Source organism: Chenopodium album, chromosome 14, assembly GCF_948465745.1.
Source record: "Chenopodium album chromosome 14, dcCheAlbu1.1, whole genome shotgun sequence".
Classification (NCBI taxonomy): domain Eukaryota; kingdom Viridiplantae; phylum Streptophyta; class Magnoliopsida; order Caryophyllales; family Amaranthaceae; genus Chenopodium; species Chenopodium album.
Genome location: NC_137847.1, coordinates 39,044,004 through 39,059,887, shown reverse-complemented (window position 1 = coordinate 39,059,887; position 15,884 = coordinate 39,044,004). Strand labels below are relative to the sequence as shown.

Below are 15,884 nucleotides of genomic sequence, written 5' to 3'. Positions count from 1 at the left end.
ATTTTATAGTCAGATATTAGATAATTCATGTCAGGTATTAATTTATTTTTGTCAGTCATAAGAATATTTTAGTCAGGAATTAAATATTCTTAGACTTAGAGTTTTGGATTTAACATTTTTAAGTATAACATAATATAGGTCAGGAATAAAACATTACAATATTTAGTCAAGTTTTAAATAGTTTTTTTTAATCGGGTTTAACATAATATAGGTTAGGAATAAGATAATATTAGTTGGTACAATTAAAAAACTTATATCATCTAAAAAACTTAGACCCATAAAAAAATTTAAACCACTAAAAGCATCTTCTGACTGATTTAATTGGTGACCTTCCAGAAAGAGACACGTGTGCGAGGAAAGTTGGAAAGCCAGAAGTTTTTTTTTATAGGGGTAATGAGAGGTCGTCTCCCGCCCTTTTCATTTCCTACTCTGTTCTTCTATTAAATCCTCACTCTCTTTCAAATTTTTTGTGTGACTTAGGTTGATCAAGGAAATAATTCTAACTTGATTCTTCAACAAAATTAAGGCAACTTTCTTTATCTTAAATTGTGGTTGTTTTTGAACTAGTAGAAATTAAATTTTAGGGTTTAAAATTTTTTTTTTAGAATTACTGTTTGATTGTTTGAATTTGGGTGTTAAATAAGTTTGTTTATGTCTGGATTATGTTTATTTGTTTGGTAATTGATTCATTAACGTATATTTGTTTGAAATATGTATGTTTGGTGATTGTAAGAGATAATGGACGGTCTAGTGGATGCACACCCTTTGTTATCGTTGGAGGATATCCTTGTTGTCCATGTTTTTCCTAGACTTAATCCAGTAGGAAGATATTCAGCAGCGAATGTTCGTAGGAGGTGGAGGAGAGTGATTCGGTTCGGGTTAGAGGAAACCAACCCTGCTTTGGGCATGGAGCATATAATGGTTCTCCATGTTTTCTCTAAATTGAACTTTTTTCAGCAAATAATTGCCTCTTTGGTCTGTCAAGATTGGAGGAGGATGATAGTTGACTTTGCATTTATCCCTTGGCGCCATTACAACCAAACCAATAGTTACCACACATGGGCTATTGATGATCTTGTCAACAATGAAGGGAAATATTTCTGGGCTTATATCAATGAGGATTGGTCACCTTATTGTGATGGTTTCCCTCTGTTGTTTAGGGAGAACTAGGTTGTAAGTTGGGGTTGGACAGGGTAGTCTTTGGTGCTTGTTAAGCTGTAGGGTACTACTTATATTTTGGGTTGATTTGGATGTATATAGTGATGACATTGTGGAGTGTATCAGTTTTTGCTTTGAGCTAGGAAGTAATGTTGTTGTCAAAGGATAGTGTGACATTGTGAGGTTGTTTTTTGTAACACTTTGTCACATCCTTGACAACTATTTTGGAAATTAATTGAAATGTTGATAAATTTCAATGAAATTGTCTTGATTACTTATTTGTTTTTTACTTTCCTTCATATTCGTAACTATACTGTACATTATTGTGAATGTTGTTCTTGTTTTTATCTTTGTTAGGTATGTTTCACTATGCATAATGCTATACCATGATGTGAATACTTAGAGTTTTGCATTTAACATTTTTAAGTCAGAAATAAGATTATTATAATCAGGAATTAGGTATTATTATCCAAGAATTAGCATGCTATAGTCAGATATTAGATAATTCATCGAAGGTATTGATGTATTTTAGTCAGGCATAACATTCTAAAAGTCAGAAATTAGCAAGTTTTAGTCAGATATTAGATACCTTATATCAGATATTATTAGATATTAAATAGTCAATTCATGATGTGAATATTTAGTATCGTACTTTAATTTAATTTTGTTTTGTTAGTGTATATTTTTTTGAGTTTAAATTGGTATGTTTGTTTTTTTTTTCAGGTATTAAATTATGATAGTCAGGCTTAAATAGTTTTTGGTGAAAAATTAGTATATTTTAGTCAGGAATTAGATTTAAATTCTCATGTAATGGTTTATTTTTGTCAGAAATTAAATTAAACTAAATTCCTTATATTACAATATTTTATATTAGGGCTAAATATAATACGTGGTCAAATTAACAGCCAGGAAATGATGAATTGATTGATTGAGAATAAAATTACTTAGGGAAGCGCACAAAAATAATTGATTTAAGTTAATTGAGTATTATAAAAATCATTTTTTCCAAAAAATCTATCCACTCTTTCATATTCTCTTCTGTACTTTAAAAAAAACCATCCATCTCCAAAGCTTCAACAAAGGCGATTTAGTATTTTTCTTATTCAATTTCTATTCGAATTCCACAAAATTGCAAGGTACATTGTTTTCTCTATTATTTTTATTGTTTTATTATTGAAATTAAGTTGAAAATATTATTGGTATTCTAGGGTTTAGAGTGCTATGTTGATCATCAGTTTTTTTTTCTGTAGTAATACAAAAACTGTTATAATGTGTGGAATATATTTATTTTGTTAGTTCTGATAGAATTTTCGGCTTTGTTACTCAAGTAATTTGATGCTTAGAATTGGTTGATGTTCATTGGTTGATGTTTTAGTAAGGGATTATAACATCTAACTCAGATATAATTATTTTATAGTCAGATATTAGATAACTTATGTCAGGTATTAATTTATTTTTGTCAGGCATAACAATATTTTCTTCAGGAATCAAACATTACAATATTTATTCAGGAATTAGATTATTAGAAACATGAATTAGATATTATTCTTCAGGAATTATCATGCTTTAGTCAGGTATTAGATAATTCATCTCCTGTAACGTTGTATTTAGTCAGGTATTAGAATCAGGAATTGGTTGATGTTCATTGTTAGTATTTTTTAAAACTGAGCATTTTTTGGTTTGAATTATTTTAAATTGTGGTTATGTTAACACCATTATTATTGGGTGTTTTGTTAGGGTGAATGGACCCATTAGACGACCCTCATTACATGGCTGCTCTAGAGGATGCCCCACATGCTTTATCTGTTCCTGAAATCTTATGTATGTATATCTTTCCTAAGTGCACCCCTCGAGCCCAAGCGATGTGAAATTGTGTGTGTAAGCATTGGAATGATTTGTGGTTTTGGAAAGCCTGGATTCCTAATGTTGTTAGAGCTAGATAGGCCAATGAAAGGTGGTGGATTGCAACTGATATTATGAGGCATAATGGGTATGGCTTTCATAATTCAATGGTTCAGGATTGGGCTGAGTTTCTGGACGGTTTGCGATGGCTATTTAGGGATGAGGAAGACATGTGGAGTAAGAAAAGGAAGAGGGAGGAAGCTATTCAACCTGGTGGGCAGCAGAAGAAGATTAGGCTAGAGTAGTGATGTAGATAGTGCTAGGTTAATTACCCTGTTAGTTGGTTTTTGCTTAACTAGAGGCCAGTCTTTTGTATAGTAACTGACTCTAAGTAATTAATGCATGGAATTTTTTGCTCTTGTCATAGTTTAGTGTGACATTGTTCTTTTACTTTTGTAAGGCAATGTCACTAGTATGACAAAGTGTTAATGTACTTATTTGACAATCATTAATGAAATGAAGAAATTGAAACACTGATTTTGACTTAATTTTGGTTTTGGTTTATATTCCGTATCTGTTTATTGTTTATTCTTTTTTGTTACATAATGCTGGTGAATGGAAAAACTTACCTAAACCAGGAATAAAATTCTTTCAGTCAGAAATTATATGAATATAAAGAGGAATAAGTACATTTTAGTCAGGAATTATACTAATTTTATCAGAAATTAACTTATTTTTGTAATTAAATATATATTTTTAATCAGAAATAATATTATTTATTTCAGGATTATTATCTTTTTAGTCAGGTATTAGATTATTTAGGGCAGGAGTTAAATTATATTTGTCAGAATTTATTTTTGTTGTTCTGTTAAAGATTATAATATTTAAGTCAGATATTAGTATTTCATAGTCAGATATTAAATAATTCTTGTCAGGTATTAATCTATTTTTGTCAGCTATAACTATATTTTAGTCAGTAATTAAATAGTTTTAGAGTTTATTTAGATTGGTTGTGAATAATTAGAGTTTTGGATTTGACATTTTTAAATAAGAATTAGATATTATTAGTCAGATATAATTTGGTTATAATTTCTTTTATGTTAGGCATTCGTCGATTTTAGTTTGCAAGTAAATACATTTTAAATTGATCATAAGATAGTGTCATTCAGGTATTAGATTGCTTTTGTCAGGATATAAAACTTTTTTATCAGTTAATAAGATTGCCTTCATCATGATTAAAAGTTTGAAGTCAGGAATTAATAAATTTAAATCTATCATTAATATCTTAGTCAGTTATTGCATTATTTTTCACAGGAATTATATTATTTTTGTCAGGAATTAACCTACATTAAATTATAGAATACAAATCACATATTAAATTATACAACACAAATATTATGAAGCTAAAACTGCTTACCTCTGGTATGGCGTTGCTCATTGCAAGATCTTGATTAGTGAAAATTGATTTTGGTTCAATTCCACACATTGACTTTTTGAAAATTGAAAGCAACCAAACAAATGTTTCAGTATTTTCATCAGTTATGAATGCACATCCAAACATTGTTGTTCTCCAGTGATTGTTTATACCAACAAATGGAGCACATATCAACCCATATTTGTTTGTTCTGTATGTTGTATCGAAGATTAAAACATCACCATAAGCTTTGAAATCTTCAAGCATTTGAGAGTCACGCCAAAAATAGCTCACAACATTATTTTCTTCTCCAAATTTCAGTCTATAAAAGAATAAAGGATCTTGATCTGCTCTTTCTTGAAGGGTGTCTAATACATTCTACATGTCTTCACCTTCAACCATACTCATTTTCACCCTTGATACATAGTTAAGGTGATCTCTCTTAGTATGACCTACACATTCTTCTCCTCCAGCTTCATTGCTTATATAAATATAAGCATCCATTGGTTGAATACCACTCTCAATCATGCTCTCAATTAGCTCACCCATTGGAGCTGATATTTACCTTTCTGATATTAGATGATGTCGTTGAACTGTTATTACCAATTCATGATTATGTTCCAACTCATGTGTAAGAACAACAAATCTACCTTCTGCATTTTTCTTGAAACGAATATGAGCTTTGCATCCAGTTCTTGTCTCATTTACTTCCCTTTCTTTTCTCTTTCTTTCATCAGTTTTACCCAATATGGGTATTTCTACTGAATTTTGTTCACCTGCAATCTTCATTTTACCCTTCGTCTGTCCTTCCTTAGAACATCTAAAATAAAACTCATACAGTGAATCATTATTATCTCTTCTCTTTGTTGATTTTCTGACGCTAAAACCAACATTGAATGAGCTTTGTATAAAAAATATCCATCATTGTAGTGTGATACTGTATAACCTGCTAAACATCTACTTATGTTTTCATCCTTGTCATATTTGTAATAATCTGCAGCAAAAGTTAATATAAATTATACAAAAGTCAAGAATTAAAATATTTTTGGTGTAAGAAATTATAAAATTTCAGTCAGGAATTAGAATATTTAACTCAAGAAATATATCACTTCAGATAGTTTGTAAGGAATTAAAGATATACAGTCAGAAATTACATTATATATGTCTGGTATTACTCTGTTTTCAGGAATTTATTTTCAGCAACAACATCTTTATAATTACAGAGCATTTAATTATTAGTTGCTTGAGTATGTAAAATATTTAATATAGTTGATTGATAGTCATTTATTCTTACCCTAAACGCACTGTTCTTCATTTTTCTTTTAGTCAGGAATTACATTATATATGTCAGGTATTACTCTGTTTTTGTAAGCATTAAAATATTTTTTCCCAGGAATTAAACTGTTTTACGAAAGTCAAAGTCTCAGGAATTTGCATGTTTTAATGAGGAATTAGACAATTTATGTTAGGTATTACTCAGGAATCTAATTATTTTTCATCAGGTTTAAGATAATATTGCTCATGAATTGGTATGCTTTACTCAGGATTTAGATTATTTTAACACTGCATAAATCTTCTAATATTTTTAATTTTCAAACAAACATACCTATTATATTTGCAGCATCTTCATCTCTTTCTTCGTCATTTCTTTCTTGATTGGTGTTCTCTTCTATAATTACATTATCTGCTGCATTCATTCATTATAAGTCGAAATTAACAACAATCTGAAAAGAAATTAGCCTTGGTTGCAAATTATAAGTCGAAATTAACTCGAAATTAAATACGATCTAAAATTAAATTAACATTGCATGCAAATTAAGTATAATCTGAAATTAAATACGATCTGAAATTATGAAATTAAATTGAAATAAATTGTACCTTTTTCGGCAGTAATTGAGCTCGAAATTGATTCTATAGGTGAATCAGATTCTTCTTCAATTATCATTCTGTTGTTTGATTTCTCCATTTTTTTTATTTGAATTTTCTGAAATTTGAAGATTTGAATGCTCTGAAATTTGAGTAAATGAAGGAGTTCTTAGTAAGTTTCGCGAAATTAATGCGTTCGCAATTTGAAGGTTTGAATGCTCTGAAAATGACGACGCTCGATATTTGAGAAAAAAGATAAATGATAAAAAATTCTAACATTTTATAAAATTGGGCGCGGGCTTTGGTCGGGTATCTCAGGCCCGCGCCCTTTTGATTAAGAGCCCGGTCTCACATGACTCCAATCTCACACAAAACGCTATATATATATATATATATATATATATATATATATATATATATATATATATATATATATTTTTTTTTTTTTTCTTTTTGAGGAATTGTAATTAGTATATTAATATATGTAATTAGTATATATTTTAATTAATATTTTAATTTTAATTTTTTAGTTATCTTATGACAAAATGCTCTCGAGACCTTCGTCAATTTTTCCTTCAATTCATCAATACACCACTAGGAAAAGGCCGAAAAGCCGTACAATGATAGTGTGATAGTCATGTACTCATGTTAGTTGATCACTATAATTCCTCCATTCATCATTTCTTAAACAATATTTGAAATCTAGTTAATCAATCCCTCTTAACTTTTAAAATCCTGTAATAATAAATTAATCATTCCATAATCAAATGCTGTAATAAACTAAAAACAATAGTATTAAAAATAATAATATTAAAACCCAACCACTTTCCTTCCTCACTTTCTCTCTCCTCCCTTTCAATCTCCATTACAGTGATTTTGCAGCAACGAACCGACATCGAAATCACCAACCAATTTTCTTTCAACCCCACCAAACCAATTTTCCAAGCTCCATTTATGACGTCATCAATGGCGGAGTATTAGACAAGGAACCTACCAATATCAAAACCTAAGACCCAATTTTGATTAAGACGTTTCTTCCGACATTTCATCTATTCTTTAAGCAACAGGCGACTTCATTACTCCCCAGATCTTACTTACCTAAATTGGGTTTTTATTTTAATCGATTTTGGTTTTTTTTAGGGTTTTATTCCGTATTAAATACGGTGCTTTCTCTCTCTTTCTCTCTCATTCATTGATCTACTTCTGGGATTTCGCGGGTTCTAGCAAATCTGGGTACTTTTATTGAGCTTTGATCTGATTTAATGATGAAGTTTTGATTGCATTTGTATTGATTTTTGATGGTTGGTTTGTTTTTGTTAGCAGTGTGAGATTGAGTTGATCACTGGGGAGAATCGCAATGGTGGACTCTGGGCCTATTACGCCCGGACAGGTATGTTCAAAAAGTTGCTGAATTCTTGTAATAACAGTAATGTGGGTTCGATTCGATTTGACTTTGAAATAAACCTTGGTGATTGATGCATTTTTCGGGTTTTTCGATATTATGATGAGTTGATTTGTGGAGGGAAATGTATGTTGGTGGGAAATGGGTTGTGATTTTGGAGGGGGATTGGGTTTAGCTGTACTCAAATATGGCCCTTGTACATCAATTAGTCAATGTCACTTAGATGCTAAATCTGAAATATTGGGAATGTTACTTGTACTCGAATACTCGTTTGATAGACTTATATTGGTTGAATCCAATGCTATAGTTGGTTTAGAATTTTTGAACTTTTTATTTCCTTGTAAAGTATAATGTTTGATGAAGGTACTTGTATACATGCACTTCAGATTTAGAAAGTCAATGCACGATTTAGATCGCTAAGCATGTAAATGTATTGGATACTTCAAGCTATAGACATGACATACTGATACTGTGTGTGAGTGAAGGACATAGTTATTTAGTTGGAACTGTCTTGATGTGGTTAATTTTCAATAAAAATGTCCTAGACGGATTAAGAGATGAGGTCTTAGTGTAGAAAGAGAGCAAACAGAGAGAGAAGTAAGAAGAAGCTTTTCCAGCTAGTGCATTAATCCGGTGTAGATCTGTACTAATAAGTGGTTTATGTTATGCAAGTTCATGACTTAGACAGTTCCCAAAAGCTCCTTTAACACAAATGTAGTTATTATCTTGCATATAATACTTAGAAAATTCAAGTATATCTTTGAAATATAATAATGGAAACTATACTGAAGGACTGGGTTCTTCCCATTGAGCATGAGTTTCTTATTGCTTGTTTGGATCAACAGATTAACCCTGTTTTCGAACTGTAGGTGTCTTTTCTGCTTGGGTTTATTCCAACTTTGGTTGCTTGGGTCTACTCTGAGATTTTGGAGTACAAGAGGTCTTCAGCTCATTCTAAAGTGTGAGTAGTTCTTCTTTGAGTTTTGTTAAGGAGTTGAAGTTCAAATTGTGTTCAGTGATTTTAAATCTAAATCAGCCAGATGTGATGTATCTGCACAACTTGTATGATTCATGGAAATTTTCGTATTGTATGATATATTTTTTCTTTTGCTATTACAGTACTGTTTATACATGTTTAATTTTATTTTTAAATCCCTGCAATAGTCAAGGGGCTGCTTTTTATATTGTCACTTGCTGCTTATTAGTTTTACCTCATATGCTAAATGACATATCTGAGTTACTGAGTAGTTGAATTTGGAACCGGTTGAATGACATACAAAAGATGAAATCTTGTGTTTAATTCAGGTTCATTGAAAGTTTTAAGCAGCCTAGACTTCCAGATATTTAGTTCAGATGGATACTTATTGGTCATCATCTAAGGATATATACTTTGGAGACTGTGGTCCATTGCCCATAAGAAGTGGATTGGAGCATTCCCTGTATAAGAAGTTTTAATATAATTGCAACATTATTTGTTTTGGCTTCGGGTTCTCTCCATCTCTCTCCATCACACTAGTCCCTTTGTTTATCTCTCCATATCTCTTCTCATCACATAGGTTCCTTAATATGTGTGGCTCTCTCTATGTTTATACGTAGTATTATAAAAGAATAGAGGAAATAAATTACATTTTTGCATTGGGTTTCAAGGACATTTAGGTACAGGACACTTGCACATGCAAATTGCAACCAAGATTCACTTGCAGATTTACTGAAATATTGTGAACAGTTGAGGCATATAGATGAATAAGATGATGAAAATGCAAGACATTGATTGTGTTTTATTGCCTGAGACTTTCACATTTTAGCTGCACTTTACTTTGCTTCTCTTGCAGTAGTTGGATTTTTTTTTGGGGAAGGTAATGGAGTTTCACAGGCATGTTTGTGAAGGTTTCAATTAAGTGGTACTAAGGTTTATTCAGAAACAACTTTAGGAATATTAATGGATAATGTGTCGCAACCACCGGACATGGCAACATTTGTTTTTGGGGGGAGGGAAAATAGCTTCCTCTTTTGGTGGAGTGCTAAGTGTTTACATATTTCGAAGTGATGGCATTTATACGTTTTATTACAAACCTTTTATTGCATCTTCCATCTCATATTGTTGACTTGAAGGGGACCTTTATCGTAACCTCTTCTCAATTAGCTGTGGTATTGCTGTACATATCTCAGTTTTTTTTTTTTTTAATTTTATTTATTTTCTGATCATATGTGTGTTATTGTCTCTCAATCTTTTGTGTCATGCCTTACATCCATGTGTGGTGATTGGAATTTCTGTAGTAGATCATTGTGCTGAATATAGTGCTTCATTTGTTTGTTCTTTGAGTCATTATGTGTGTGACCTATGAAATTACAGTAGTACAAATTGATGATCTTTAATACTTTCAAGTTATGATAAAGATGAGTGTCTAGTTCCATCTTTCAGACTTTGAAAGTATTATATGTAGTGTGTGTATATATTGTTTTGAACATGTTAGTTATCTGTACTTATTTGTCTTTTGCTAATTAACGATGTCTTTGTGAACTCTTCTTTTGAATTTGTGACTTTACCATTGCAGCCATTCAGACAATAATCTTGTTGAGTTAGGAAATGAGGCTGCAAAGGAAGATGATCGAGCAGTGCTCCTGGAAGGCGGAGTTTCTAAAGCAACCTCACAAAAGTTTCCTGCATATAATATCAAGTCAAACTTAATAAGGTAGCTTTCTTAATGCTCTGTTTTCTTCTGCTTAGGTTCAATTTGTTGCCCTTTTATGTTAATTGAATTTCCTCAATACACTTCAGGTTTGTGACAATGGATGAGTCTTTTTTGCTCGAGAACCGCATTACCTTAAGAGCCATGTAAGCAATTTTATATCTGACTCTTGATTTTTTTACTCGTTTCCTTTTCTCTCTCCAATATACTATTGCTTTTGACTTATGATGTCTCCATTTATTAATAGTGGCGAGCTGGGGTTAATTTTGGTGTACTTTTATATCTGTGACCGGACAAATGTGCTGGGATATTCAACCAAGGTATGTACATTCTGCATGGATTATGATGTCATTCCAATGTTTTTGTTATTTCCACATCCTTTAAATGTAGCCTTGTCAGAGTAACAAAGTTGAATTATAACAGTTTTAGTAATTAGTATAATATCCAAATGGTGCCAATCTCTCAGGATGCATACGAAATGCCATGCCAGTTAAGCTTGTGGTTATTTGCATTGTAATAGATTTTGATGTGTTTATAGGGTAGGCTTTAGAGAACCTGATGTGTTATTGTTATGATTTGTGAGGAAAAACCGAAACATTGAATATTTCAATGTCTATTATGCCATTTTAGAATTTCTCACAGGAGGAAAAATGGTAACATTGAGGTTGCTAAGAATGATAGATCGTAGGGAATGCATACTTGCTATGTTTAAATTGTTGTCCTTGAAGCTGAATTAAAGTTCCCTAATCCATTCTTGCTACATTTCTGGTTGACTTTGTTTCACTGTAATGTTTTTGCGAAGTCATGCACCAAGATATGTTGTTGCCCCTCCTCCCCCTCTCTCCCAATCCTAAAATCTAGAGACGATGTCTTTCCTCTTATCCTGGTAAAATCTCATTGGTGGAAGTTTGGTCTATCAACATACAACATATACATCGCACAGAACTGAAACAGTAAGAAAGATGGTCAACCAGTGAAATCTGACTCCATCTTCTTGTAGTCTTTGTCTTCCCTTTTTTTCTTTGAAATCTGGATTTTTGATGCTTGGATGGTTGTTTTCACCGTTCTTTGGACTGGATTATTTTGAGAATGACTAAATGGTTGATGATTTATGTTGTAGATAGGTGACTAATTGTATTCTCTATTTTAATGATACATATCTCACTAAATCACAGTTACTATCTTATTTATACTCTAAGGCATGGGTGATTATATGTCAAACTCGTTTCTTTCTCTTGCTGATTTTGATTTTATTTTCTTTTTAATTTTATTTTATTTTATTTTTTATTTTTTATTTTATTTTTGTATTTTAACTGAATTTTGACTTTTAACTTTCCTATTGACAGAACTACAATCGTGATCTATTCCTATTTCTCTACTTCCTCCTGGTCATTGTTTCAGCAATGACTTCACTCAAGAAACACCAAGATAAATCAGCATTTTCAGGGAAATCGATTCTTTACCTGAACCGACACCAGACCGAGGAATGGAAGGGTTGGATGCAGGCAAGTACTCTCTTGATATGATGTTTTCAATTTCTTCTTGTAAAAGGGATTAATACCGAGTGCCCCTTATTGAATCAGATATTGATAGTTGCTTGACTGAATTCAACTTGCAGTTATAGGTTTTAGTGATAACTGATGGATTTTTCTTTTTGTTGCACCTACAAATGCTTGTTATATCACTTTCAAAGAATATTATGACACAATTTAGGGTTTCTGGGATTTCTTGAAACTTCTCATTGTCTTTTGAGGATTATTGGAAATGCTGGAAATAAATTAGTAGGGATGATTATGACCACACCCATGTTTTTTGTGCTAACGTATGTAAGACACCACTTGGTGTGACTTGACCTGATATTCGATCATTCCATTCCCCCCTTGGTGTATTTTTAGGTTATTGAATGATCACAATATATTCAATGCTAGAGCTCAATAGCTACCAAGCAAATTGATTAGCCTCTTTGTGTAATCCTTTTTATGTACACGTGAATATAAAATACCTACCTTTTATGAGATTGCATACCTTGGCTTGAATTACTGATGTATACACATGAATTTTCTTCCAATGCTTGCACAGACGTCTTATGTCATCAATATTAGTATTTTTAAGTTACCAACTAATGCTGTAAACCTTTGAACATGACAGGTTCTGTTTTTGATGTATCACTATTTTGCTGCTACGGAGATCTACAATGCTATACGTGTGTTCATTGCTGCATATGTTTGGATGACCGGATTCGGCAATTTTTCATATTACTATATACGAAAAGATTTTAGCCTGCCCCGCTTTGCTCAGGTGATATAATACTCCTATTTATGATTTCTTGGGTTTAATGTGAGCTTGTTGTTATTATTATGACCATGACCCTTTCCTAATATTGAACTCTACTGTCTCCATGCAGATGATGTGGCGGCTAAATTTCTTTGTTGCATTTTGCTGCATTGTTTTGAATAATGATTATATGCTGTACTACATTTGTCCGATGCATACGCTTTTCACTCTTATGGTGTATGGAGCCCTTGGTATATTCAATAAATACAACGAAATACCAACTGTGATGGCGGTGAAAATTCTTTCTTGCTTTCTGGTGGTCATACTTGTTTGGGAAGTTCCTGGAGTCTTCGAATTGATCTGGAGTCCTTTCATGTTCTTTTTAGGTCAGTTACTTCTTGTTCTTATTCCATCTATATCCACATGAATGATACAAATTCATGTCATTTTTTTCAAAGAGGATCCACGATCTTGGATTGCGCGATTCAGTTTTTCTGACTATGATTTCTTGAATTATAGGCTACACTGATCCTGCAAAACCAGATCTTCCTCGAGTACATGAATGGCATTTCAGATCCGGGCTTGATCGTTATGTGTGGATCATTGGAATGATCTACGCCTACTACCACCCAACTGTAACTTTCTAGAGTGCCTTTTGTTTTTTTGTAATTATGTGAAATTTTTTATGTTTGACTTGACTTAAATATGTGATACATCTTAACAGGTCGAAAAATACTTGGAAAAGTTGGAGGAGTCTGAACCAAAGAGGAGATATGCTATCAAAACTGGAGTAGCTTCAGTTGCAGTATTTGTGAGTTGGATTATATTGTGGCTACTTTGAAGTACACTTTACATATGTGCTACTATAAAATCTATCTTTATTTCGCAGGTTGGTTACTTGTGGTATGAATACATATATAAGTTGGACAAAATCTCATACAATAAATTGCACCCATACACATCATGGATTCCAATAACGTACGTGTACCATCTTTCTCATTTGCAAATTCTTACTGTTGTCTGCTATGAATGTTGAGTAACAATAATTTTGTTTGTCTGGTGACATCTAATAATTGTCCATACTCCTTTTGATTGCAGTGTATATATAGTCTTGCGCAATGTCACCCATCAGCTGCGTAGTTTTTCTATGACTCTCTTTGCGTAAGATTTTTTATCCATTTTTTTCATCCGTTTCTGATATGTACTGTTTTGTAGTTTTGTATTTTTCTCTAACAGTTTAATCTATTTGGGTTGCAAAAGTCCGATTTAGTTTTCTAGTTCTGTATTTTGGATTGTTATTATCTATCTACTATCTATCTATCCTGTTTGGTTGGACTATGCCAAACCACACGTTTTTTCAGTTCATTGTCCACTTAGGTCTGGGAGTTTGTATCGAGATTTGAAAGTTTACTCTTAGTCTCTTACTATATTCTTGAAAACTGAGGTGCCTTTTCTAAGATATTTTCTCTTTGTTATTAGATGGCTCGGAAAGATTACTCTGGAGACTTACATATCTCAATTTCATATTTGGTTAAGGTATATGTTCTTGACATTGGTTATCTGACATTTGGGTTTTAATACATCCCACTGACAGGGCCTTGAAATTCGGCACTGATATTACATGTGGTGTATAAATATAACAGTCTTTCTTACTGCCTATAATTTGATGTGCAGATCAAACACGCCCAATGGACAACCTAAGTGGCTTCTCTCTCTTATTCCAGAATATCCTATGCTTAACTTTATGCTTACAACTGCTATCTATGTTTTGGTAATAGAAGAACTTATTTCTTGAGTAATCTACCTACTACAGTTGCTGCTGCTATATTAATTTAACTTTCTTGCTTCTCAGGTTTCCCACCGGATTTTTGAGCTGACTAATGTGCTCAAGACTGTATTCATACCGACAAAGGACAACCGACGGTTGTTGCATAATTTCGTCGCTGGTGTTGCAATTTCTGTCATTCTGTATTTTCTCGCTGTTGTCCTCCTCCTGATTCCCAGTTAACCGGTAAGGGGTTAATCCTAAATGTTTAAAATTTACCTTATTTCTGTCAATGAAGAAATTATGGAAGTGGGAAGGAGGGGTAATGATAAAGTGGAGTCTATTTGAACATTGAGAGGTTATTCAGCGGTATATATAACTTTTTGTAGGCCTTAATTACGGAAAGAAGATATCAGCTTACCATTACAACCACATGATGGAAAAGGAAAGATAGCCTGGATCAATCAGAATAAGGGGACTTTGGAATGTGGTCTCCTCATATTCTTGTTGATAAAGCTGGTTATCACACTGATTGATACTGTAAGGCATCGGAAAGGAGATTATGAAGATAATTTTTAAGAGGGTATGTAGTTAGCCTCACGTCCAAGTGACATTGTGCATTATTAATATAGCATCCTTTTCTTCCCTTTTCATTTTTTACCCTTGATCTCTTACCCATATACCATTTTCGCTCCTGTTGTGTGAGCCATAGCAAAATATAGGTTTCTCCAGATAGTTCTCGGGTGAGTGATACAAAGTAAAATTTGTTATTCAATTGTAATGAAAATTTTGTTGTATTTCCAAGAATCTATAATCTTTTCATGTACCACTTTCTAGTACACATGGACTGGGTTATTATTTTTAGTTTGAACAGAAGGATACTTGCTTCATATTACTTAAACGGGTGTAAAATGAGTTCAAGACTTCAAGTGTACAGTGAGCATGCACAATTGCACTACTAGATTACCAGCCATCTTTAGAGGAAAGACCGCAAACCTATCCAAGAACACTAACAAAATTGAAATGCAGAGCATGCAACTTAGTCTAGGATTAACATAGTGAATCTTCATGCCATCTTTCATGTAGCAAAATGGGCAAGTTATTGCCTACACGTTGGCCTCCCTTGTGTGATCGGTGATCACCATTTAAATTATCCATAGAAGCTTGCACACATCTACTGTGATCGTAAAACTTTTAGTTTGGCATTTCTCCTGCCCATTCTAGCGTAAGCTTCAAGAATTGAGCGTAAATTTCCAGCTCCAGATGAGATGTAAAATTCTGAGTAATGCTGTCATTGCCAAACTTTCTCTTGGGGTCAATAACTCGGCTGCATTGTTTTGGGATCAATGATCCTTCAATACCACAGTAATAAACTTGGAGTTTCTCATCTTCGACATCCTTAATTTCCAATCCTAGACACCACGAAACGAGAAGCAAGTACAATATGGTTTTCTGTAGTCTGATCTGTCTGAC

General features: G+C 32.6%; 1 protein-coding gene across 2 annotated transcripts; it reads left to right on the top strand.

The window, feature by feature from the left end:
• The first annotated feature begins 7,066 nt into the window (after window positions 1-7,066).
• Window positions 7,067-15,252, top strand: LOC145579219 (protein REDUCED WALL ACETYLATION 3-like). 2 transcript variants are annotated; one of them, XM_081636468.1, is made up of 17 exons: window positions 7,067-7,513; window positions 7,601-7,670; window positions 8,552-8,643; window positions 10,238-10,375; window positions 10,462-10,518; window positions 10,620-10,692; window positions 11,719-11,877; window positions 12,521-12,670; window positions 12,777-13,032; window positions 13,166-13,281; window positions 13,371-13,457; window positions 13,536-13,624; window positions 13,745-13,807; window positions 14,126-14,182; window positions 14,321-14,417; window positions 14,499-14,657; window positions 14,801-15,252. In XM_081636468.1, exons 2-16 carry the CDS (start codon window positions 7,638-7,640, stop codon window positions 14,652-14,654), a joined length of 1,623 nt encoding a protein of 540 aa, XP_081492594.1. In that variant the 5' UTR covers window positions 7,067-7,513; window positions 7,601-7,637; the 3' UTR covers window positions 14,655-14,657; window positions 14,801-15,252. The 2 variants fall into 2 exon arrangements, with proteins under 2 accessions (XP_081492594.1, XP_081492593.1); XM_081636467.1 differs by having other exon boundaries at window positions 7,068-7,513; window positions 7,604-7,670.
• The last annotated feature ends 632 nt before the right edge of the window (window positions 15,253-15,884 follow it).